This window comes from Pelmatolapia mariae, unplaced genomic scaffold, assembly GCF_036321145.2.
Source record: "Pelmatolapia mariae isolate MD_Pm_ZW unplaced genomic scaffold, Pm_UMD_F_2 NODE_ptg000304l+_length_36224_cov_1, whole genome shotgun sequence".
Taxonomy (NCBI): Eukaryota; Metazoa; Chordata; class Actinopteri; order Cichliformes; family Cichlidae; genus Pelmatolapia; species Pelmatolapia mariae.
This window is the reverse complement of record NW_027051994.1, coordinates 9,998-36,224: the sequence shown is the minus strand read 5'-3', so window position 1 is coordinate 36,224 and position 26,227 is coordinate 9,998. Positions and strand designations below refer to the sequence as shown.

The 26,227-nt window shown below is 42.9% G+C and overlaps 2 protein-coding genes across 2 annotated transcripts; both read right to left on the bottom strand.

Annotated features, from left to right (window-relative positions):
* Positions 1 to 11: 11 nt before the first annotated feature.
* On the bottom strand, positions 12 to 6,052 carry LOC134622975 (uncharacterized). The gene is made up of 6 exons (XM_063468231.1): positions 6,041 to 6,052; positions 4,719 to 4,921; positions 4,014 to 4,147; positions 2,286 to 2,630; positions 461 to 793; positions 12 to 368 (listed from the first exon to the last, which is right to left on the bottom strand). Exons 1-6 carry the CDS (start codon positions 6,050 to 6,052, stop codon positions 238 to 240), a joined length of 1,158 nt encoding a protein of 385 aa, XP_063324301.1. The 3' UTR covers positions 12 to 237.
* A 2,662-nt stretch (positions 6,053 to 8,714) lies between these two features.
* On the bottom strand, positions 8,715 to 25,424 carry LOC135932363 (V-set domain-containing T-cell activation inhibitor 1-like). The gene is made up of 4 exons (XM_065469797.1): positions 25,281 to 25,424; positions 23,333 to 23,656; positions 21,085 to 21,405; positions 8,715 to 8,815 (listed from the first exon to the last, which is right to left on the bottom strand). The coding sequence occupies exons 2-4, from the start codon at positions 23,562 to 23,564 to the stop codon at positions 8,715 to 8,717; spliced, it is 654 nt and encodes a 217-aa protein (XP_065325869.1). The 5' UTR covers positions 23,565 to 23,656; positions 25,281 to 25,424.
* Positions 25,425 to 26,227: the final 803 nt, after the last annotated feature.

Sequence of the window (26,227 nt, the reverse complement as noted above, 5' to 3'; positions counted from 1 at the left end):
AGACTTGTGTCTCCATCATGGTCCTGATGTGTTGCTGACTCGTTCTTTGGTAACTAGTCTGCAGACATGTTGGATGAAGAGCAGAAGAACAGACAGACTGAGCTTATTTACTGTCAGCACATTTTTCCATGTGAGTGTTTTGATTAAGTTCACTGATCAATGATTGAGTCTGAAGGAGGTTTTGTGACTTCTGGAACAAACTTGAAAGTTTCTCTTCAGCTCTGCTAACCATCGGCATTATGGGTAGTGTAGTAGGAGACACTCACCTGACACCAAATAATGACGGAATTGAAATAAAAGACCCGCAGAAACAACTAGAAGAAGAACAAGAAAAACCAGGAGAGCTGTGGCCCAGGATGGAAACGGTTCTGTGGAGAAACATGAAACAACATCAACATGAGTGTTGAACCTTGACCTCAATCTCCTGCACTGACCCCTGGTGTTTTTCCACATCTCTGACCTTTGACCTGCAGCACTACTTTCTGTCTCAGGATGTCTTTGTCCCTGTAGATGGTGCAGATGTATCCTCCACTGTCTCTCTCTGTGGGGTATTCCAGGGTCAGACTGAGGTCTCCAGTTCTCAGCAGGTCTTTGTTCATCTTTGCGCGGCCGCAGTAAAGGTTGTCTAAATTTTTAGGATGGTCACTTCTGTTTACATACAAATGGACCATAGTGAGCTCTCGGTCGGGGCGAGTCCACTCCACTGTGGCCTTTTCAGGCAGGTCAGGTTTTGTTTTGCAGGGCAGGACGACAGAGTCTGATCCTTCCTCCACCTTCACCTCCACCTGCTGATCTACGAGGAAAATGAACCATAATATCAGAAGCAGCAGCCATGCTCATGGTAAAGACAGAACTGATGTGCTCTGATCTGAGCCTCTATGTTACTGAACTCTGACTCTGCTACCATTAAAAATACATATTAATAATATATAAATATCATGATTCTCTCCTTTTTGTTTTAAATGGTAACTAAACTGGACAATTCAAACTAATCCAAAGGTGATTATTTACAAATTACCAGCTGTATGAGGGAATGGCCACACTGATCTGTGGACTTTACATATCCAGAAATGTTATGTTTTTAGTATCAAGTTAAAATCTCTGGTCAGCATAAAACTATCAGAGTAGGTTGTTATCTCAAAACTGTGCATGGTCTTCACAGTGCTACCTTTAGTAATCACTAACAAGCATCAGAACATGTTGTGTCTAATTAAAGTTAGAGACATATGCCATCCTGGATGATTGGTCAGATGGGTTGTTCGTCAAGCTCAACCGTTGTTGCTGATTGGCTCTGATTACCCACATTTCCTGACTCCAGTGGAGACTGCACATCTGGATCCATGAACAGGACCAGCGGTCACAACTTGGGTGGACTCTGGCAGGTCCAGCCCTGCTCTGAAAACAGTTGGTCAGCCAGCAGCTTCATCTCCATTTCAACCCTCCATATGCTGCACACGGTGGTTCATGGGCACATGACATTTGTTTCATCAAGTCAGCTTTACATCCAGCTCCACACCATTCTCAGCTCGTAGCATGTCACTGAATAAGTCTTTAGGACGTTACTCAGCATGGTAGAGGGCATCATCACCTCCAAGCCCCTGGTCATGTCCCCTCATACGTAGCTGATTTTGGATTCAATCACTCCCAACATGTTGTTGATGTGGCAGCCTGATGCAGGTATGTGCAGGTCATCTGCCCAGAAACGGAGCTCCTGGACCATCATAGACGGAGGCAGTGCCAAGTTTTGGATCCACAACATTCAAAATGAACTGCCTTTCCTCCAGATGTGCCACAAAAGGCCATTAAGGGAGCGTCGCTAATTTCTCATGTTGGCCCTTGTATAACACCCCCTTACCACACACCACACTCACATTATGAATGCTACATGATTGTAAGTGGATTCTTTTGGATAAGCCATCTGTTCCTATTAGACAACCTGATAAGAACAGCTGGCAGCACTTTATCATCCTGTCATTCATAGTTCCAGAGGTCAGGTTCATCTTTCTTAAAATGACATCCTCTGTTACATGTTGTCCATCACTCTCTATTAGGCCTGTGAGCTGCAGGTTTTCCTGCGTATACAGGATGTAAAACCTTCTGAATCAAATCACTCAGATTTAGTAGAAATAATAAAAATTGTACCAGTAAGATTTTATTTTCTTCTGCTTCATTTTGATGTTTGCAAACTGGTTACATCTAGAAAATGTTACTTGTGTCCGCACTACTGATCTTTGACTTGTCATTACAGAAGGTGTTGGGTTTTTGTGTTTGTTTGAGTTTCTTACCTTTGACATGCAGCTGTATGTCTGTCAGTTTTAGTTCCTCCCTTTCATTTAGGATGGAGCAGGTGTAGATGCCGCTGTCTGTTGGTTGGGGGTTTTTCAGAGTGAGGCTGAAGTCTAAAGCGTCCAGAGCATCAGGCCTCATTGATGTGCGCCCGCTGTAACGCTGGTTTTGTCCTGTTACATCATCTGTTTCCTCTCGTCTCAGATGGACAGATTTAGGGTCGAGATCATTGCGAGTCCACAGCACTGTGCGGTTCTTAAGTGTAACACCTGTGTCCTGGCACGGCAACTGGACAGATGTTTCCCCCTCATACACCTCCACCACCACAGCCAGATGCTGGGAAACTGGAAGGAGACACAAGCACACACAACAAAAAACACTAATCACCTGTATGTGGTGGATTTTTGCAGTTGTTCTCATAATGGGCAAAGTGGTTTCAGAAGCCACGTATTATGATAAGTACTCAAACATCTTCCCATCCAACAAAAACTAACTGAAAGGATGTTTAAAAAACATCAAAGATGTCAAAGAAAACTTTGTCTGAAAAACATGAAGGTGAAACGTTCTGAGACTAGTCTGTGTTAGGAAGTGTTTTTAATCTGGAGTCACTTTCATATTTACATTTTCTGAGATCTAACATGTCCTTGACTTTACTCTGCAACTGAAGAACGTGTTAATAAACAAGTGTTATTAAAGAAAAGGCGTCATCTATTTTGAAGAAGGGTGTATTTTTTTAATTTGTATGTATTTTTGATTAAAATTAAATGTGATCTTATTTTTTTTTAATATTATTTTTTGTAAATTTACTCCCTTCAGTAAACCACAATGATATTTATAAAATTTTATTTTGAACAAAAACAACAACACACACCTAAACACACAGGTAACAGAGTGGACAGGATATAACAGTGAATACTTGCATACTAAACCAAAGGGAACCTGCTTTGTGATTTGTTTTCATGGGTCAGGCTTAGAAAAGAAAAAAGGTTCTCATTTACATAAACTCAATAAAATCTCATGTCCCAAATTATCCTTTAAATTCAGCAAATTAAAAACCTTTAAAAGGTTAACAGTTTCTCACACCTATTAAATAATAAAATACCAACCATAATAACAGCTGTTATAAACAGTTTGAGAAATGTAATAATCCTAAAGCCTTTAATAACAATATTGATTTCATGAAGTCCTTAAATTTAAAATATATATATACTATAATACATTAATATTTCCCAGTTCTTACATTTTGTTCTCTCCTGACATGGAACAAACACCAAATGTACAAAGATAACAGTTTATACAGTAACAGTCACAGGGTGGAGACATATGAAAGTAAGTCATGTGACCAGAGGAACAGTGGGGGGACCTGTTGTTATGGCCCGTCTAGGCACGGCCAGACCACAACATAAAGGGTGATCCATCCCCGTCCAACCCCAAGCAGCACGTCACACAATTAATACTTTGTGACAGTGATTTATTTACAATGAGTGAAATTAAACAAAGGAAGGGAGCGAATTATAACTTCGGGGTGAACCCAAGGCCAAAACAACAAACAAAAGGTAGCCTATCTCAGGAGTAAATACAACTTACCTAGTCAAAAGAACTAAACCAAACGACAATTACTTTCCTCCCTACCTAACAAAAACAGGAGAAAACTAATCAAACAAAAAGGCGGTCCACGCCTACATGCTCCTACATTAAAGCAACATAGTTTAAACAGTGAACCACACAGTCTGCCGGTTGGGTTGGGCCGAGGATGAATGACCTGGCAGTCCCTGGCGATGTCTTCTGATGCACTGTCTCCCGGTCGTTAGCCAATCGGTACAATCCATCCACCCTGGATGCACCAATCATGGAGGAGCACCTGCACACTCAAATTTGCATATTATAATTACGACAACAGTCGTAACACCTGTTCACGGGGATTTCCATGGGCTGGGGGGTGGTGGGGAGGAGCATTCAGGACACAAGTTATTCCAAGGGCTGAGCACTAAAAATGTATAAACAGACACAGTAACATCTGGTGTTGAATAAAAACAAAAATGTCTATTTGTGTTTTTGGATTGTTATAACTTTATATTAATCAGTGAACTTGAACAAGGATGATTGTGCACGTGGCGTTATTGTGAACAAAAAACATTTTTTGACACATTAAAGTTCTTTCTATGGTAAACGGGGCTTTTTATAATGTAAGACAAGCTTTCAGTTTTTATACAAATTACTTTTATTCCTGCCGTGAATCACACGGACACGAGCACTGACGCACTTCTTAAACAGACACGTGCAGATATCAGGATCATGAGCTCAGCTGTCACTGTGAGACCCGCCCCGCATGAAGCCCGCATGTAGGGACACAGTAACTACACAGAGGGGCCTCATGCAGTCAGCTCGTGTTACACACGTGTGTGTGTCAGTCTGCGTGTGTGCTTTCTTACCGAGGACCTGCAGCACGAGCCACAGCAGCATCTTCCTCTCCGCTGAAAGTCCCGTTAACTCTGAGAACAGGCGCACACAGCTCGATCACAGCACCGCTGACGCACTGAACAAAGTTTCCTCCTCTTAAGTTAGACAGAGACACCTCACAACTTCCTGTCAGAGCCTTCAAAATAAAATCCTTCTGCAGAACTTGACTTTCAACCTGAAAGTGAGAGAGAAGCAGCAGGGAGCACAGACACTGCAGACAGCGGGCTGCTTTCAGGAACACGTGGCTGATCCACGGGACTAATATTAATGTAACCTGTAGCTGAAGCTTATTACAGATTTAGTTTCGCAAAACTGGCAGTAAGTTTAGAAGCTGTATAGATGGTGGTGGGGTGGGGGGGTGTGTGTGTGTGTGTGTGTGTGTGTGTGTGTGTGTGTGTGTGTGTGTGTGTGTGTGTGTAAAATAATAAAAATGAATAAATAATTAAATAAAAAGAAAAAAGTATTAGTATAATAATATGAGTAATTGTTCATTCTTTTTCCCTTCAGGCTTAGAGGGAACATGTTCTGCCCGGTGGTGTAGGGTCCTAATTACTCCAAGTTTGTGTTCCAGAGGGTGATGAGAGTCAAAGAGGGAGGTACTGGTCCGTGTGTGTGGGCTTCCGGTAAACACACACACCACCGGGCAGAACATGTTCCCTCTGAGCCTGAAGGAAAAAAGAAGGACACACACAATGTAAAGGAAGCACTCAAAACCATGTGGTTATCCTAATTGGGCGTTCAGAAAGTCAGCAAAGAGGCACAGAAAAGAAGATCAGACACCAGCGAGGGAGGATAAGAAAGACAGACACAACAACGTTGTCATCCCCTATGTAGCCGGTGGAGAGTTTTCTCCAAGCATGACATCCCAGTGTACTTCAGACCCAGCAACACACTCAGACACAAACTGGTTCACCCGAAAGACAAAACCTCCAAAACACAAACTTAACAACGTGGTGTATGCTGTACAGTGCAGCGAGGAATGCCCAGACCTCTACACTGGAGAGACCAAACAGCCACTTCATAAACACATGGGCACAACATAGAAGAGCCACCTCCACAGGACAAGACTCAGCAGTCCATCTGCATCTAAAGGATAAAGGTCACTCTTTCGAGGATGCCAATGTTCACATTTTGGACAGAGAGGACAGATGGTTTGAAAGAGGAGTGAAAGAAGCCATTTACGTCCACTGTGAGCGACCATCTTTGAACAGAGGCGGTGGTTTACGACACCAACTGTCTGCCATCTATAATCCAGTTTTGAGATCCCTCCCCAGACGCCTTAACGCCCACTCACATCCTGGGCCATCTGACCTCAGAAACCACATGATAGAGTGGGGCCAGGTTTCACAATGAGTTCACCTGAAAGCCTGTCGTTTGACCCAGTGTGTTGTGTTTAGTATTATTTATTTTCTCATGTTCTAGTTTATTCTGGTTTTGATTTCCTGTGTCCTCCCCTTGTGCTCTGTTTGTGTCCCTGAGTTTGTGTTTGTGAATTTCCTGTTTTCCTTTTGAAGGTCCCGTCTCATGTTAGCGTATTCTGTTTTACTTCCTTGTCTTGACTGATTAGGTTCAGCTGTGGTCCTCCTTCACTAAACCACACGACTGCTGCCACAGTCATGACAAAATGATGATCTTCTACACGCCATTTTCCTTACGAGTTATCTGCTTTAGGCTACGTGTTTGAGAATTATACCACGGAGTCAGGTACTTCTGATTTGAGGGCTTAGTTTTCCAAGGAGCTACAGTATCCAGAGTAGTACGTAGTGAGGAGGTAAAATTATTAACAAGATAATCGACCTCTGTTGGAGTAGCGTTCAGATAGCTGCTCTGCTCTATGTTGGTACAGGGCATTGAAGATGATAACAGTGGGTGGATTATATTCTTAAACTTAGTTACAGCGCTTTCAGAAAGACATCTACTGTGATAAAGTCTACTCTCCACTGCTGTGTAATCAATTATTGTAAATGTGAATGTTATCAGGAAATGATCAGACAGCAGAGGGTTTTCAGGAAACACTGTTAAATGTTCAGTTTCTATGCCATATGTTAACACAAGATCTAGAGTGTGATTAAAGTGGTGGGTGGGTTCTTTTACATTTTGAGAGAAGCCAATTGAGTCTAATAACAGATTAAATGCGATGTGAGGCTGTCATTTTTAGCATCTACATGGATGTTAAAATCACCCACAATAATTATTTTATCTGAGCTGAGCACTAAATCAGATAAAAAGTCTGAGAAATCAGAGAGAAACTCTGTGTAAGGCCCAGGTGGACGATAGATGATAACAAGTAAGACTGGTTTCTGAGTTTTACAGCTGGGGTGGACGAGGCTGAAGCATCAGGCTTTCAAATGAATTAAAAGTCTACAAGTACCTCTAGATGGTTAAAACATATCTTCTATGATGAGCCCTGGCTGGATATAGAACAGGCATGGTGCAATAATAAATCTCTGTCAGCATGGTGGGAGTTTCTAAAATGACTGTCTTCAGTAAATTGCACGCAAACATACACACATCTGGAAAAACTTCTCAGATTGGAGTTGTAAAGGGATACTTGGAACATGTATTTGAAGGAACAGACTTTATTCCATTCAACAGGTTAGTTATACAATACGGGATTATCAAGAATAGACTTTTTTTAAAGCAACAAATTAAATCTTTAGTTAAAAAACACTGGGCCTTAGGCTGGGCACTGAACAGCATCCAGGAACCGCTTAATCAGCCTCATCTCTAGTGCTAGTTCCCACTTTTCATGCAAACATAGGTTTTTAAGCTTTGTCAAAACCTTTTATTTACATTTACATCATTTTGTCTGTATGGTTTCTTTTTTCACACCTGCAGCGAGGATGTGTCGACTCAGACTCCTGATTATGTCCAGCAGAGATGTTGAAAAGATGAGAGAGCTCCATCAAGGACACAGAAACTGTTAGTGCCCACTCGGCTCTGTGAAACATCACCTCAGTCTGAGTCAGCACCAGGAAGTCCAAAATAACTACATCAGTTCTCATGTCTTCATCTCACTCCTGTGATCATTTTTCAAATCTCATCCTCAATGTGCTCAGCTTTGTTCTAAAGAAAACACAACACAGCTCCATTCACAGCAGAAAACCTCCCACTGAAAAGCCAGAGAAACAAAGACAAATCCAAACAATCCATCATACTGAGTTAAAGTGATCACAGGTCTGCTTTGTTGGAGATGAGCCTTCAAAGTGGAACATGTGGACTGTTCTTTTATTACTACCACTGAAGGCCACGCCACCTCTGGTCATGTGATCATGTGGTTCGTAGGAACGCTCCTCTTCCTCAGAGGATCCACCTGTGCTTCCTCTCCTCTCTCCTCCACCTGTTACAGTGAGGGAACGTCCTCCATGATGGAGGAGCTGCTGGAAAGTGCTGAGAGTTTCCTCCAGAGTGAGACCTCTGTCACAGTTCAGAGGATCTACGGCAGCAGAGACCTTCATGGACACTAAAAGTCTCAAACACACAACAACAACATCACACTGACTCCACTCTGACATCACTGATCAATAATCAAAGAACACACAGATCAAACTGATTGATCAGCCATCAGAGGAGTCGGATCAATGGAGCTGCTTCTGTTCCTGATGTCCCCTGTTTGATCCTGGACCTGAACTCTCCCTGCAGAGGAGACACAACACAGTCAGACACACACACACACACACACACACACACACACACACACACACACACACACACACACACACAGAAATAATCAAACAAACAAACCTTTGACTTTGAGCTGCACTGTTTTATATCTAAATCGTCCTTTCCTCCTCACTTCACACACATATTTCCCACTGTCTCTCTCTGTGGGGTATTTCAAGGTCAGGCTGAGGTCTCCAGTTTCCAGCAGGTCTTCATTCATCTTCGTTCGGCCTCTGTAAAACACATCTTGTTCTTCAGGCTGGTCAGAGCCTTTCTCATTCAAGTGAACCTTGTTGTATTCAGGTTCATAGCGTACCACTCCACTTCAGCATTTTCAGGCAGGTTTTGTGTGGTTTTGAAGGGCAGCTGGACAGAATCCGCCCCTCCTCCACCTCCACCTGACAGACTGAGAGGACAACAAACACAACATGAGCTGTACAAAGTGTGATTGGTGTTGACAGAGCAGCATCATGTGGACTCTTGTTCTGCACTAAATGAAGCGATGGAGTGGCGCCTCCTTCAGGCAGAGAAACAGCTCATGGAGAGAAATAATTATTAGAGCATATTAGAGCACATAAATTGCAACAACAATGCGACTCAGACAGTTTCTCTATAACTGCAGGGCTTCCTGCGCTGCTGTTAGTCAGATACGGATCAACAGGTTGTGGATAGAAAGCAGATTCCTTCAGCAGAGGATCCATATCACACTTGAAGCATGTCGTCGGGAAAACAATCAGTGAAAATGGGACACTTTGAGCCAATTTGAGCCTCAAACTCTGAACATAACCTGCTGCAGACCAGCTGATGTGTTCAGTTACCATGGTGAGGAATTTCACAATAAAGGAGGCGTACGCTCTGTCTTTTCCCGTCCCGACGCTCTGGGACATTTTAGACAAGTTCCTGGCAGAATACGATCCCGTCCGGAGGCCGACACCATCCTTATCCACATGGGCACAAACCGGATTCCAAACAGCGCTCCCACTTCCTCAAAACTGGACTTTGTGTGTCTTTGTGAGGCTGTGAAACAAGCCCACCGTAGTGTTTGTATCTCCGGCCCCACTCCCACCTGTGGCCGTGGGGCGTTTGGGCGGCTGCTTGGCCTCCACACCTGGCTCTCCTCTGTGTGTGACTCCCACAGCCTGGGCTTTAGAGACAACTTCAATGTTTTTCTGGGACAGGAGGCATCTTTCTGCAGCAGATGGGCTCCACTTCAACCAAATCAGGAGCCAGATACTCTCTGCTAACATATCATATGGAGTCCAGGCGTGCAGGAAAACACTCCATCAAGTACCTGTCCACACCTGCCCACACCTGCTGACCGCTCCGTCACTGACTGACGTCCCCCAGGTCCTAGTCCCTATCATCTCAGTTCCCACTCTAAACACTAATACATGTTCAGCTGGGACTCGGAGCCTCTGGAGACATTTTGGATATTCCAGTCATAATAACTAACAGGACAGTTTGTGCAAGGTGGAGAAAATCTGCTGCATCGTCCCATTGATGAAGCATTCAGCTCCACCCTACAGTTTCTCTGCTGCCTCCATCCACCTTGGTTCACTTTGCTCTTCTTAATGTTGGAGCTCTGAATAGTCAGGCTTTTATTCTGAAGGATTTACAACTTCCCATCAGTGTGATTTGATGTTTTGAACATCAACATGCTGCTTGCTAAAATAAATTTATTTCTCTCCTTTAATTCATTCTAATAAGCACAGCCCAGAGCTCTTTGGAGCTCAGTGGAGCGTCTTTGACATCCTGCAAGTTTTCATCAGATTACAGCATCGAGTGAGGAACGTCTTCACTTTCTAAACTTTCTGAAGGATCAAATGAATGAGAGGAAATCCAAAACAGCAGCTCCTGATTCTTTTCTTGATGTCCCCGACCCCAGCCACAATATCTGATCTTCTTTTCTGCCAGTCTCTGTGGAGGAGCTTTGAAGGACTGTGGCACAACTGAAACGCTCATCAAGCTGTGTAGATATGATTCCTCCAAAGTTCCTGAGTGAAGTTTGGGATGTCCCTGCCCCTCGGCTGCTTCCAATAATGAACACTTGTCTGTCCTCTGGCTGTGTCCCAGAATACTTAAAGACAGCCTGTGTGCAAGCACTCATCAAAGATCCAGCCTCCATCCTTCTGACTACAACAATTACAGAGCCAGCTCAAAGTTTCCTTTTAGAGCAGAACTTTTGGAGAACACTGTCTGTCTGAAGCTTCTTGAAGCGTTACGTCCATGCTAGAACTCCACTTTGACTCTGACTGTGGATCCTGCTGAAGCTTCTCCAAATAGTGGAGAAATGAAGACCTCCACAAGATCAGCAGACCCAGCTCAACAATGTCTGCAGGTGCTAACAGGTCAATCTTTGAGACGCTGAATGTTCCCAGTTTCCTGCTGTGAAACTAGAAGTGATGACTATTATTGTAACAGCACTACAGCTGGAACTGCTGACAGGGCTGGAGATGAACTGGATTCTGATTTCAGTCACAGTTTTGGCTTTCAGTCGTCATCAGAACACTTTGTTTCATTCATGTTGCTCTGAAGCTTTCCTTTCTTCTCATTTATGTGTTATGAACCAATCACAGCTCTTTCCTTTACAGCGCTCTGATTTCAACATTTTGCCCCTTGAGGCAGACGTGTTTGCTTGCTCCGCTCTCAGATGCCGACTTGTTGTTTGTTATTGTTAACATTTTGGTCTGTTTGCACTCGATAAGTGCAGTGCACTGTTAACATACCGGAGACAGGCACTACTTGACATCGGTAACACATACAATCCACTGGACTTCACCCTCCCACCGGAGCTTCAAGTCATTGTTCGCCTCAGTAGCCACCGCCACCACCACTCCCAGGAAGGCCCTGAAACACCGAGCCATAGTGAGTCAGCCGACCCCAGGAGAGCGCTTCGAAGATGACGAGTGAGGAAAGGGGGGGGGGCTCCATGCTGGCTAAAAGCTCGGGCAGGCCGACCACCGCTACCCAGCCTCTTGTTAGCCAATCTGAGGTCTCTGGAAAACAAACTCCACGAGATACGAGCCAGGATCACAACACAACGGGAAGTTAGAGAATGCTGCGCTCTTATTTCACCGAGACCTGGCTCTCAGACAAAGTCCCGGAATGCGCCATCCAGCTGCAGACCCATTCCGAGGAGACTGGACTGCAGCCTCTGGTAAGGCTATTGAGGGAAGTGTGTGTGCGTTGATTAATAACTCGTGGTGTGAAGACGTACAGACTGTTCATAAGTACTGTTCGCCAGATGTGGAGTTTCTAATGCTGAAATGCCGCCCATACTATCTGCTGCGGGAGTTCTCAGCTGTGTTTCTGGCCATTGTTTACATCCTGCCGCGAGCCGACTCCACGGCAGCGCGTGGCAAACTCTATGACGTCATCAGCGCATTAGAGACTACGTATTTAGATGCTGTTTTTATCGTTGCTGGTGACTTTAATAAATGCTTTGCACAAACAGACTGGGATGTGTTTCAAACTGCAGCCACCATGGAGAACTGCTCTGTCAACATACAGGACTATGCTGAACATGTGACTGGGTACATCAGCACCTGTGTTGACAATATTGTGCCCACCACACAAGTCAGAAAGTTCCCCAACCAGAAGCCATGGATCAACAGTCAGGTACAACACATGCTGCGTGCTCGGTCTCTTGCATTTAGATCAGGCAATGAGATGGAGTACAAAGGTGCGAAGTATGGACTGAGGAAAGCCATCACAGCGGCTAAGAGGCAGTACAGAGAGAAGCTGGATGGCTTCTATTCTTCTGCTGACCCCAGGCGGATGTGGCAAGGCCTGCAGCACAGAGTATAGGGCCACCACCAGCACCAGCGAAATCAGCTCTGCAGGCAGTCTGCTGGATGATCTCAATGCATTCTACACCCGCTTCGAGACCTCCCAGGCCCTCCCAGACCCTCCAGACCACCCAACCCCCACCCCCACCCCTGCCAGCGGTCTCAATAGACCAGGTGTACAAAGACCTGAGGAGGAACAACCCCCGTAAGGAAGCAGGACCAGACAACATCCCGGAACGGGCCCTTAAAGCATGTGCCAATGAGCTGGTGGAGGTTCTTACCTCCATCTTCAACCTCTACCTCAGCCAGAACACTGTCCCCACATCATCCCTCTCCCCAAGAAAAGCTCAGCCACCTGCCTGAACGACTATAGACCAGTTGCACTCACTCATTGTGAAGTGCTTTGAGAGAGTGGTGCTGGCCTACATCCAGAGTAACATCACAGACACTCTGGACCCCCTGCAGTATGCCTACCGGCCCAATAGGTCCACGTCAGACGCCATCGCTGCTGCCCTTCACTATTCACTCGCCCACCTAGAAAACAAAGACTCATACATCGGAATACTTTTTGTTGATTACAGATCTGCCTTTAATACTGTCATCCCACATAAACTCACTCACAAGATGGCAACACTCGGCCTGCACCCCACCCTATGAGACTGGCTAAAGGACTTTTTGACTGGCAGACCTCAGTCCGTCAGGATCGGCAACAGGACATCAGTCAGCATTATTACAAACACTGGTTGCGTCCTCAGTCCCATCCTCTACACCCTGTACACCCACTTTGTCACCTGCAACAAAGATAACATCATTTTGAACTTCGCGGACGACACTGCAGTGATTGGTCACATCACTGGAGGTGACGAAGTGGCCTACAGGAGACAGGTGGCTGGTCTGGTGTCATGGTGTGAGGACAACAACCTCACCCTCAACACAAATAAAACAAAGGAGATTATAGTGGACATGAGAAAGAAGAGGAGGCCTCACCAGCCACTGTTTATCCAGGGCCTTGAAGTGGAGAGGGTGAGCACCTTTAGATACCTGGGCATCCACATCAGTGAGGACCACACCTGGACACTGAACACCACACAGCTGGTCAAGAAGGCTCAGCAGCGGCTGTATTTCCTGAGGAGGCTGAGGAAATTTGGTATGTCAGCCAAAAAAATCGGCCTGGGCATTTTGACTAGAGACCGGCCCGCCATTATAGGAAAAATCATAAAACCTTTGAATGAAAACAAACGCTGTTGTGACAGTGATGTACACTGTTTTGATGGTATATATGCATTAATTTATCAATCGTTGGTTGTAAGATTCAGATAATTATTTAATAAAAGCTAGATATTTCAAACGAGAATAAGAAAGAAAAGTACTTTGTGCCCCCCTTTCCCTGTTAATGCCCTACCTGGCCCCCTGGCAAAACTTTGCTAGACCCGCCCCTGCACAGTTACCAGCTGTCAGCTACTAAAAAAAGGACCCTGGTGTAAGTTGTCTCTCAGAAACAGTTCATAACTTCCCTTCAACTCATTCATGTCACCTAAAAGGTAAACCTGTTTCTCCATCACCTGTTCAGCTCTGATGATTCAGTAAGGACATCTCCTGGTTTCATCTGCATGTTTCCCTCTCACCACATATCCAAACCGATATCATGACCAGCAGCTTTTACAGCTGTGGCTCCAGCAAACATCAGCCGATATTAGAAGGTAATATTAAATAAATTCTAACAACTGCTGATCAAGCTTAAACGTGCTGCTGTTGTTTAATGCGACCTCCGTTGGTTTCTTCTTTCTGGCGCAAAGTGGGCGATAAACAAACAAGAGAGACGGGACTTGCGACAGACAAGCCGATCAGCTGATCATTGATCAGTTTCATGATTGAAGTAGAAACAGGAGAGGGAGGGGGAGAGAATGAGAGAAGAAGAGGCAGCTGTGCAGCAAAGACACAGAATAACTCCAGCTTTGTGTCTTTTTCATTGTAGCTGAAGTACGGGACAAACTGCATTCCTTTTCACCCTCAATACGAAACGCGTGATATTTTCTCTGAATACGAGACGATTCCTTTTTTTAGGGGACGGTTGGCAACTCTAATAATTAACCTTATGAACAAAATAAAGACAATGTGGTCAAAGCTCAGGAAAAAACAAAGGGCAAAATAAAAATGATGAAGAGAGATGTCGTCTTCAAAGTTGGTGACAAAGTTTTAAGAGCTAACATAAGAAGCCAGCAGAGGAAAGAGGGAAAACTTGAAGCAAACTTTTTAGGCCCTTACATTATTACAGCAATCCAAGGTAAAAGTGCAGATCTTCAGGATTCCAATGGGACAATTATTCCAAAAGTAAATATTGACCAACTAAAGTTAAGCAAAGACAGCATGCCAAGAGTGCCACACTGGGGTTTAAAGAAAACAGCAGCCACATTACTAACAGCACAACCAGGTCCAGCAGCACCACAAGCTGCAGCAGCACCAGCATCTGCTGTAGCTCCAAAGACTACAGCAGCACCAGTGGCGGTAGCACCACCACCACCACCTCCTAGAGCTACACAGGCTACAGCACCAATGGCATCACTTGCATCACTACCAGTTCAAACCCAACATCCATCTCCAGTTCCACAAGGTATAGCAACAACGGAATCAGATCCAGGGTCAGGAGCAACAGCACAGAAAGAGAACAAACCACCAGAACCAGCCACAAGAGACTTCCGTTTTCCAGCAATGGAGTAAGGTGTGTCGGCCACTAGCACCTGCCTAACTTTTTTTAAATTTTACTTTCTGAGCCCCATTTTGCTGTTAGACACGAACTTTTTTGGGTCATTTATGAGTGTCACATTGGAAGGATGTCCAAGGGAAGGAGACAAACCGAGAAAAACCTTACTGCCGAGAGTTGTGCTAACGCTGGCGCAGCAGAAGATGCTAGTGCAGCCCTGAACCCAGCGCTTGTGGCCCTGCTCGAACAGCACAGAACAGCCATAGCCGTAGATTTTAAGGCTACATCGGATGTAATTAACGGTAAGCTGGACAAGATTCAAGCGGAAGTTGCAAATCAACAACTACGTATTGGTGAGCTTGAAATAAACGCAGCGGATGTTGTTCAGCGTTTAGCAGCGCTCGAAGCTAAGTATGATTCACTACAGGAGGAAACCAAACTTTTCAAAACTAAACTTTCCGACCTGGAGAGTAGAAGCAGAAGGTAGAACATCCGTCTGGTGGGTCTGCCGGAATCGGTGGAGCCGGGTCCACGGGCAACTGAGTTCTTTTCCCGGCTGCTGGTGGAGGTCTTCAGCGCACAAACCTTGCCATCCCCCCCGGAGCTTGACAGAGCCCACCGTAGCCTTATGCCCAAACCGGGCCCTGATGGGAGGCCGCGCTCGGTCATTATCCACTTCCACCGCTTCCAGATTAAGGAGCTGCTGATGAGGGAAGCACGGAGACGCCGAGGGACGTTGGAGTACTGCGGACATAAACTCAAGTTTTATGAGGATTACAACATCGACGTCCAGAAGCAGCGAGCCCAGTATAAGGATGTTATGGCCGAGTTATACCAGCAAGGCCTCCGACCTTCCCTCCTCTTCCCCGCCAGGCTCCACATTACTCTTCCAGATGGGAAAATCCGGCGATTGGAGTCGGTGGAGGAGGCCTCTCGCTTCATTCAAACCATGGAAGAAAACCAAAGCTCTCCATCCTGAGGTGGACACTGTAGTCGGTTAGAGCACTCACCCTAATTTACTACTACAACGGGTCGGACTAGCCTAAGTGGCGTCCTCGTTGTGAGTGACATTATACATAGCAATATGTTCTTTGCTGTTCATTTTAAGGTAAAACTGGTTCGTTGTTTGGCTGATTTGTTCTTGTTCTTTTTTTTCTTTCTCTTCTTCGTGTCCTGACATTTGGGACCCTGGCTGGAGTTTAGGGGCTAATGTTCAAGGGTGCAGGTATGATGCTCGTGGTACGGGGCGTTCTTGACTAGTATGGGAAGAAAGCAGGGGCTTATGCGGTTGCTTTTTAATGCAACCTGCTGGGGTGATATTGGTGGGTGGTATTGTTTTAGGTTTTTTTTTTTTTTTTTTTTTTTTTTTTTACACAGTGATATGTTATTGTATGGCATTTTCTTTCTGGGGTGGGGTTGGTTGTCATGTTTTTTGTTGTTGTTGTTGTTTTCGTCCCCTCCCTTCCCTCCTTGGGCAACTCTGCACATAAAAATGTGGGACTTCCTTCATGAGTGGTAATCTTACCTTTGTTAGCTGGAATGTGAGGGGGTTGAACCACCCAATAAAGTGAAAGAGAGTCTTATCACGCCTGAAGCAATTTAAGCCCGGGGTAGTTTTTTTGCAATAGACTCACTTGCAGGATTCAGATCACTCACGCTTGGCAAAATGTTGGTCAGGACAGATGTTTCACTCTAATTCTAAAGCAAAGGCTAGGGGTACAGCTATTCTTATCGATCGGAACATCCCATTTGTTCCATCCACTGTTGTGTCAGACAAAAACGGACGGTTTATAATAGTGTCTAGCAAACTCTGCGACAGGTCTGTGACCTTGGCCAATCTTTATGCACCCAATTTTGATGATGTGCAATTTTTTTAAAGCCTGTTTTCACACCTCCCGGACTTACATACTCACTCTTTAATTCTGGGGGGCGATTTTAATCTTTATTTGGATGCGGTTTTAGATCGTTCATCCCCCAAACCTGCTACTCTTAATAAATCTGCAACTTATATCAAGTCTTTTCTTGAAGATTATAGTCTCACGGATCCCTGGCGGTTTTTGTTCCCTACTGGTAGAGATTATTCTTTCTTCTCACATGTACACCACACCTACACTAGAATAGATAATTTTTTTATTGACAATTTGCTAATTAACAGTATTAGATCCTGCAGCTATGAAAGTATTACTGTCTCTGATCATGCCCCCCTTGCGCTCAAATTAGCCTTTCAGGGCTGCGACTCTGTGAGAAAGCTCTGGAGATTGGATCCATTGCTGCTCACGGATGAACAATTTGTTTCTAACATCTCTTCTAAAGTAAAAATTTTTCTTAACGAGAATAGAACACCTGGTATGCCAAACAGGACGGTGTGGGATGCTCTGAAGGCATTCCTGAGAGGAGAAATCTTCCCTTCCTTTGCGAAGTTTTTACAGAGTCGCTAGACTCTGGGGCACTTCCTTCATCATGCTACCAGGCCTATATCACAGTGTTACTTAAGAAGGGCAAGGACCCGACTGACTGTGCTTCTTATAGGCCTATATTTCTTTTAAACACGGATGTTAAAATTCTGTCTAAGCTGGGGGCAGCTGTAGATGTGGATAGTTTATTAGACTTGCCAGTTCTCTTTTGTTCTCTGCTTGTCTGGTTTCCTCCTTTTTTTGGACACACTGCAATCAATGCTGAGATTTGCAAAAATTTGGGCTAATATCTCTTTTGAAATCATCAACACTGCTTCATCTCTTAAATAGGTACCTTTTTTATGCTCAAGTTATTCATACATCACTGTTAAAGATGCTTAAGAAAGCATTAAACATTATTCTGCAGATGGTACAAGGATCGCATTGAAAATGAGTGAAACTGAACTCCATGTCCAAAAAAACAATCCTTAGAAAGACCTTTGTAAGTCTTGGAGGAAGTAATGTGCAAAACTACTTATAAAAACTATAAGATAGTCCAGCTTCTTGCACAGTTTAAAGAAATGAGGGGTGAATCATGGCTGTCGCAGAGTACTATATAAGTGGATGATATATAATATATCATAAATTGCTTTAATAAAAAAGGACTCTAAACAACATGTTATTGGATTTCTTTTTTTATGTCTGAAGTTAATATTTTTATTCTTTTGTTTCAATTTAAGATCAAACCCATGGAGCATGAAGTCATTCTGGGAACTGTAAATGAACATCATCACTGGACATTAGTGGTAAAAAAATAATTGCATTTACAATATTCATCAAATCAGTTTTATAAGACAAATGCATGGCATGTAGATAATCTTAAATATTGAATTAGTACATGTAATTCTCCACCCAATTTTATTGTAGGTCATTTACCCACAAGAAAAGAAGTCGCTGTATCTTGATCCACTCGGAGAAACTAAACAAGGTATCCAAAATTGTTTGGAATCAACAAGGTAAGGATAACTGTTCAAATTTATTTTGACCCTTTATTAAACTCTTTGTTGCTGTTGTTATTTTTGTGTCTATTATGACAATTATAAGTATGATGTCAATCAAAAATAATTTTTAAAAATTGGTACTCAGAATTAAAAAAGTAGCAGCAACAGGTTTAAATTTTTGTGTTGGCCTTCTGATATTGTGGTGTTATGGGTTAATTTTACCTTTAAAGAGAAGTCTCCCCATGTTTCAATGTTTATTTGTTGACCTGATGTCTGTATGAGATGATGTTTTTACATTAGAAAATATAGCACGGGGAGAATAATGTTTAATAGTTGCATAAAGTGTTGTGGAGGTTTAGCAATAAAACATCAGACAAATGTCTAAAATAATTTTACATAGGTTATACATGTGTGTATTTCATCTTTGCTCCTCCTCCACATCTCTTCAAAGTGCACTGTGTGAGTGATTGATTTCTATATCATGGGAGGAAACAGGAAAACAAAAGCACAAGTAATTGTCCACGGAAATGCGTTGTAGACTTTTAAAAAGTTATGATTTTATCAAAACAGTGTGGTCAGTGATCTTAACTTGATGTTCAACAGACACTTAAGCTCTCCATACTGTTCGCCTTTTTGTGTCACCAAAATTTTAAAACATGTTATTTGTTTTTATTGTACTTGTCTTTCAGGGCATTCATGCAAAAAAAAGGATGCAACGTCTCAAGGTGGACTTGTGACACAGTCAAACACCCAAAACAAGTGGACGCTGCCTCATGTGGAGTCTTTGCATTGAAAGTACGAGTCTTAACCGTAATACATACATATATGCGAGAATATTGGAAATGTTCTGTTGTAATAAATGTTAATGACAAGAAAATGAATATAAGATAATTACACAATAGAATAAAGAAATTGATTCACAGAAAACAAATTTCTATAAAATAACATTTACAATATTAGCCTATTTAGTCATCTTAGAATCTCTTTTTCAGTTTGCTGAAAAGATCTTGCGAAAAGAGTCAAAAGACTTTCCGTCTACAAAAAAGGCCATAAACACACACAGGCTGCAAATTGCCACCACTCTCCTCCTAGAGACAGGTAACTCATTTTCCACCATTCAGTGTTCTGACATCATGAATTTTTTCATCATGATGGCTGTAGAAACAAACCATATAGTTGTTTGAATGAAGTAATAAGTGCAGTAGGTAGTATACTCTATGTGCTATTTTTTCATTTTTTAAAACAGATGACCTGACAAACATCTGTCATTTCTGCGGGGAAGAAGAGCATGAAACTGACAATAAATGGGTAATGTCATCATGAAAGACTGCTAAATGTTATGATCAATTCCCATAAATGATATTTTAACATTGGAATTTGTATTTATTTATTTATTTACAGATTCAGTGTGAGATGTGTTTGCGGTGGTTCCACCAGCTCTGCGTGAAAAGCCCACCACCAGAAGACGTGTTTATTTGTTTCACTTGTACATAGTTGACACTAAAGGTCCACAGCTAGTGTTCTTATGGCACACATTGTTGAGAACACACATATCTACATATATAGATGTAGATGTTAAATTAAGAAGTCTAAAAAAAGAAAATGGTCTCCAAAGTTACTGTAGTTATTGGTTATACTGTGATTTATTTTGCAACTAAAGTCTTTCGTGATAGCTTCGCTACAAAGTGTAAACCCAGTGTAAATTCACCGGAGAGCGACGTGTTGCCATGATCGCGTCTGGTTTTACAGTATTATAGTATCAAAGTCTTTTTCTAGACAAAGTATTTCCAGCAGGTTATTTCAGTGTACAGTTTAAGGTAAATTATCTTCCACACGGAACATTACAATGTCGCGAAGCTAGTATTAAAATACATCGAGTCTGTTGTTTTCCAGATTTTACGCTTTATTGCGTCGACTGCAGATGAGTGACAAGTAGCGTACAGAACGAAGCTGGGCAAGTGGCTCCTCCTTTGCGTGCTCTTGTAGATGGGGAAACAGTTTTTGCTGGGGGTAACTACTTTGGCACAACACCGGCGGCCGCCTCGGGTCTCTCTTTCTCCTGCGTCCCCTTTCCCTCATCCACCTGCTGGCCTCAACCACTTGCTAATGTTACTGAATCCGTGTGGTGACATCCGCGATGCCACCACACGAAGTAACGAATGCCGACCCTATCTAAATCCCAGTAACAATTAATGCGTTCCTGATTTTGGCATAATAACTAGTTACCGTGCTCATTACCACAATAATAACGTAGTTACTGTAACGCGTTACTTAATAACGTGTTAGTCCCAACACTGAAGATGACACAGAGAGCCTTTGGTCCATGAGATCTATCTAGGAGACATCAGTAATATCAGGTTTGTGTGAGCCGTCCTGTAGAACGCTTACATACAGCTGCTTCTGTCTCTGATCTCTGAGTATCTCTCAGCTTCAGCTGGGACTCCACCCAGGTGTTGGATGGTTGGTTGGCATTTGACAACATCCAAATGACTGGATCAAAGTGTTTGAATGATCTCAGCAGCTTTAAAAACTATTGATATTTATACATTTACATTGATTTGGACTAAACTAACAAAACTTTTGATTTGATCCAAACTCAAATCATGCCAGAGGCTTTTATTTTGAAGTGATGATCATTTCAACTCCATTTTTAATCGTCTTCTTAGTCTGTTCATTTAAACATCAAAGAATTTTTTTATTTGAATGAACTGAAAATAGATTCAAACTAAAAACATTTAGAGAATAAACTCCTACATGACCTCTGACCTTTGACCTGTATCTACAGCACTGACCTCTGACTTTCAGCTGCACTTGTTTCTTCAGCAGGATGTCTCCCTTCCTGCTGCAGGTGCAGGTGTAGATCCAGTTGTCCCAGTCTGTGGGGTATTTCAGGGTCAGACTGAGGTCTCCAGTTTTCAGCAGGTCTTCATTCATCTTCGTTCGGTATCTGAAAACCTGGTGCTGTTGTTTAGGCTGGTCAGAGCCGTTCTCATACACGTGGACCTTTGCATTGTTATCCTTCCACTCCACTTTAGCATCTTCAGGCAGGGGAAGAGTGGTTTTGAGGGGCAGCTGGACAGACTCCACCCCTGAATCCACCTCCACCCGGGGGACTGAGAGGACAACAAAGGACAACATGAGCTTGGATGGAGACATTTGTGTTGACTCTAACAGGCTGAATGCTGCTGCTTCACTGGGAGCTCACTGTTAGATAGAAAGTGGTCAGTGTGAAGAGGAGACGCAGCAGAAAGATGAAGACTGACAGGAAGAAAGCAGTGAACAGACTGTTGGAGCTGCTGTTAGTGGGACAGGACTTTATTCAGTCTCTGAGGACCAGATTTGACTTGATGAAGCAGAGAAACACAGTCTGAGTGTTTCTGTCACACTCACTTCATCACACAGCTCAGTTTGACAACATTTGGAAGAATTTGATAGAAGCCTTCCTTTAGTAAAAGCACCAATAAAACACCATGAAAACACCTCACTACACACAAAACTGCAGTACTGGCAAATTGGACATAAAGTCTGAAAAGTCAAAGTACTTATTGTGCAGAAAAATGGTCCCATCAGTGTCTATGGATCAATATTACTGCTGCACATGTTTAAGGCTGAGCTCATTTCAAATCCTTTCTATTGTGTTGAATCTGCAGTAATGCATCATATTCTATAAAATCATATGTTTGTAGTGGCTGTCCTGTGAGGACCACGTATCTCTAAATAAACAGCTGTTAATGAGCTCACAAACACAGGCCTACAGCTGGATTTGAAAAAGTCCATTCAATAGAAAATCAATCTGTCTCCTTGTCTCTCTCTATTCTAGCCAATGAAGACCAAACATCTTTAAATGACAACAGTTGCCTGTTTAAGCTGCGTCAAAGAGCTTTCACATTTTGGACACAAACATGAGCCTTTAAACTTTTCTCAGAATGTGGGCTACACATGCTTAGATCTGTTAGTTTCTCCACATCAAACTTAGTAACTTACACAGCTCAAACGTTGCACATGTGCTAACACTTTTAGCAAGCTTACATGCTAACCCTACTTTTTAACTCACTGAATCCTATCGAAACACTTCAAATGAATCAAAAACGAGTATTTCCCGCCTTGAAATCTTTAAATGTCCTTTATCTCTCATTAAACTTGCTAACATTAGCGAACAGAGCATGAGACAGTCTGAAGCTCTGTGAAGCTCTTGCTCGTGAACTGCACATGCTGCTTTCAAGTGCAGAGCAACAAACTATTTGAACTGATCCAACTTTATTAACACAGACAAAGATTTGTGGATCAGCTGCTGTTTGCTGCTATAGATATAATCCAGCTGATGTGGGAGAACTACATGTGACACTTTGATGCAGCCATGAATCTGACTGATTTCTTTCCATTTTCAAAGGTTGATGCATCAGTTAAAGTCCTTAAAAAGCTCAGAAATAAAGAGAAAGGTTGGTTAAAGCAAAGAGAGGCACTGGCAGCATTTAAGACACTAAACAAGAGAAACAGATCAGAGAACATCAGACTGAATAAGTGGAATAAAGTGAAACAGAGAACTAACGCTCCCTAAGAATGGAGCTGTCAGAGGAAGAGAGCAGCAAACTGAAAGTCTCTGTTAGCTGCAGAGCTCTGAAACTTCACACAGCTTTGGATGATAACATGGAGAAAGGATGTGGAGATTTTCACAGTTCTGCTAGAAATCATCTTCTAGTTATTGTGACTCAGATATGACTGATTATAGATGAGGACCAAAGAAGGCTTTTACTGAGATTTGAACTGACTTAGCTTAGCCTGTGTTTTAGCCACATGCTAAACAAACACATGTTCAGAAACTAGAAGATGTTACCTTTCAGATGAAGTCTCACACATGAACTTTGCTCCTACAGTTCATCTGCTGAAGCTTTTACATTTGGGTGGAAATCAAATAAAAACCAAAACAGCCACAAACATCAGACATGCTAACACTGTAACATTATTGGATGGAGCCCACTGAGACTGAACCACCATCATGAGTCTGACCTCTGACCTTTGACCTGTATCTACAGCACTGACCTCTGACTGTCAGCTCCACTTGTTTCTTCAGCAGGATGTTTCCCTCCCTGCTGTAGATGGTGCAGGTGTAGGTGGAGTTGTCTCCATCTGTGGGGTATTTCAGGGTCAGACTGAGGTCTCCAGTTCTCAGCAGGTCTTCATTCATCTTCGTTCGGTCTCTGTAAACCTGGTGCTGTTCTTCAGGCTGGTCAGAGCCGTTCTTATACACGTGGACCTTTGCATTGTTATCCATCCACTCCACTTTAGCATCTTCAGGCAGGTGAGGTGTTCTTTTGCAGGGCAGCTGGACAGACTCCACCCCTGAATCCACCTCCACCCGGGGGACTGAGAGGACAACAAAGGACAACATGAGCTTGGATGGAGACATTTGTGTTGTTGACTCTAACAGGCTGAATGCTGCTGCTTCACTGGGAGCTCACTGTTAGATAGAAAGTGGTCAGTGTGAAGAGGAGACGCAGCAGAAAGATGAAGACTGACAGGAAGAAAGCAGTGAACAGACTGTTGGAGCTGCTGTTAGTGGGACAGGACTTTATTCAGTCTCTGAGGACCAGATTTGACTTGATGAAGCAGAGAAACACAGTCTGAGTGTTTCTGTCACACTCACTTCATCACACAGCTCAGTTTGACAACATTTGGAAGAATTTGATAGAAGCCTTCCTTTAGTAAAAGCACCAATAAAACACCAATAAAACACCTCACTACACACAAAACTGCAGTACTGGCAAATTGTACATAAAGTCTGAAAAGTCAAAGTACTTATTGTGCAGAAAAATGGTCCCATCAGTGTCTATGGATCAATATTACTGCTGCACATGTTTAAGGCTGAGCTCATTTCAAATCCTTTCTATTGTGTTGAATCTGCAGTAATGCATCATATTCTATAAAATCATATGTTTGTAGTGGCTGTCCTGTGAGGACCACGTATCTCTAAATAAACAGCTGTTAATGAGCTCACAAACACAGGCCTACAGCTGGATTTGAAAAAGTCCATTCAATAGAAAATCAACAATCACAGCTGGATTCAAAGGCTTGAGCTCTGTGTGACATGGTTACCTGTCAGTATCTACAGGGGGATTCAAATATGAAGGAAACATGAAGGTGGTGCATTAGAAAAACTGCTGCTTTCAAGTGCAGAGCAACAAACTATTTGAACTGATCCAACTTTATTAACACAGACAAAGATTTGTGGATCAGCTGCTGTTTGCTGCTATAGATATAATCCAGCTGATGTGGGAGAACTACATGTGACACTTTGATGCAGCCATGAATCTGACTGATTTCTTTCCATTTTCAAAGGTTGATGCATCAGTTAAAGTCCTTAAAAAAACTCAGAAATAAAGAGAAAGGTTGGTTAAAGCAAAGAGAGGCACTGGCAGCATTTAAGACACTAAACAAGAGAAACAGATCAGAGAACATCAGACTGAATAAGTGGAATAAAGTGAAACAGAGAACTAACGCTCCCTAAGAATGGAGCTGTCAGAGGAAGAGAGCAGCAAACTGAAAGTCTCTGTTAGCTGCAGAGCTCTGAAACTTCACACAGCTTTGGATGATAACATGGAGAAAGGATGTGGAGATTTTCACAGCTCTGCTAGAAATCATCTTCTAGTTATTGTGACTCAGATATGACTGATTATAGATGAGGACCAAAGAAGGTTTTTTACTGAGATTTGAACTGACTTAGCTTAGCCTGTGTTTTAGCCACATGCTAAACAAACACATGTTCAGAAACTAGAAGATGTTACCTTTCAGATGAAGTCTCACACATGAACTTTGCTCCTACAGTTCATCTGCTGAAGCTTTTACATTTGGGTGGAAATCAAATAAAAACCAAAACAGCCACAAACATCAGACATGCTAACACTGTAACATTATTGGATGGAGCCCACTGAGACTGAACCACCATCATGAGTCTGACCTCTGACCTTTGACCTGTATCTACAGCACTGACCTCTGACTTTCAGCTCCACTTGTTTCTCATCAGGATGTTTCCCTCCCTGCTGTAGACGGTGCAGGTGTAGGTGGAGTTGTCTCCATCTGTGGGGTGTTTCAGGGTCAGACTGAGGTCTCCAGGTTCCAGTAAGTTTCTCTTCATCTTTGTTTGGTTCTTGTATTTATCGTCCTGTTCTTCAGGCTGGTCAGAGCCGTTCTCATACACGTGGACCTTCCTGTTGTCTTTGTCCTTCCACTCCACTTTAGCATCTTTAGGCAGGCAAACTGTGGTTTTGCAGATCAGCTGGACAGACTCCACCCCTGAATCCACCCCCACCCAGCGGACTGAGAGGACAACAAAGCACAACATGAGCTGTAGTGAAGGTTACTAATGTTCTCCTTATGACCTGTTACAGAGGACTTATTTCTGTGCTTGTCCTGTTAGACCTCAGTGTAGACCACAACATTTTACTACAAACACTAGAACACACCAGAGTTATTAAAGGAAATTCACTGCAGTGGTTTGAATCATATCTGATAGATTCAAGTATATTCATGTAAATGAGGAGTTTTCTTCACAAACAAAAATTATTCATAGATTTGTATGATTGCCACGCAGATGATACACATTCAATTTTTATGATTAACACCTGTTAAATCAGTTTCAGGCGTGTTTTAAAGAGACAATCTCCTGGATGTCCTCTAATTTACTGCTTCTAAATTCATCACATTGATCCTGGACCTGTATATAACTAGAACTAACACATGCATATTGGTGTTTTTCAAATGATGTCAGTGACCACTGTGTGATCGCTGCAGTCAGACAATTAACTGGACAACTGGAACAGAGTCCACCTCATTACTGATGTAGAGCTGGCATGAAAATATTTTAATGATGTTTTGATAAGAATGATAAATAAACATGCCTCCATCATTACATTTAGAGTAAACTACAGAAATAATGCT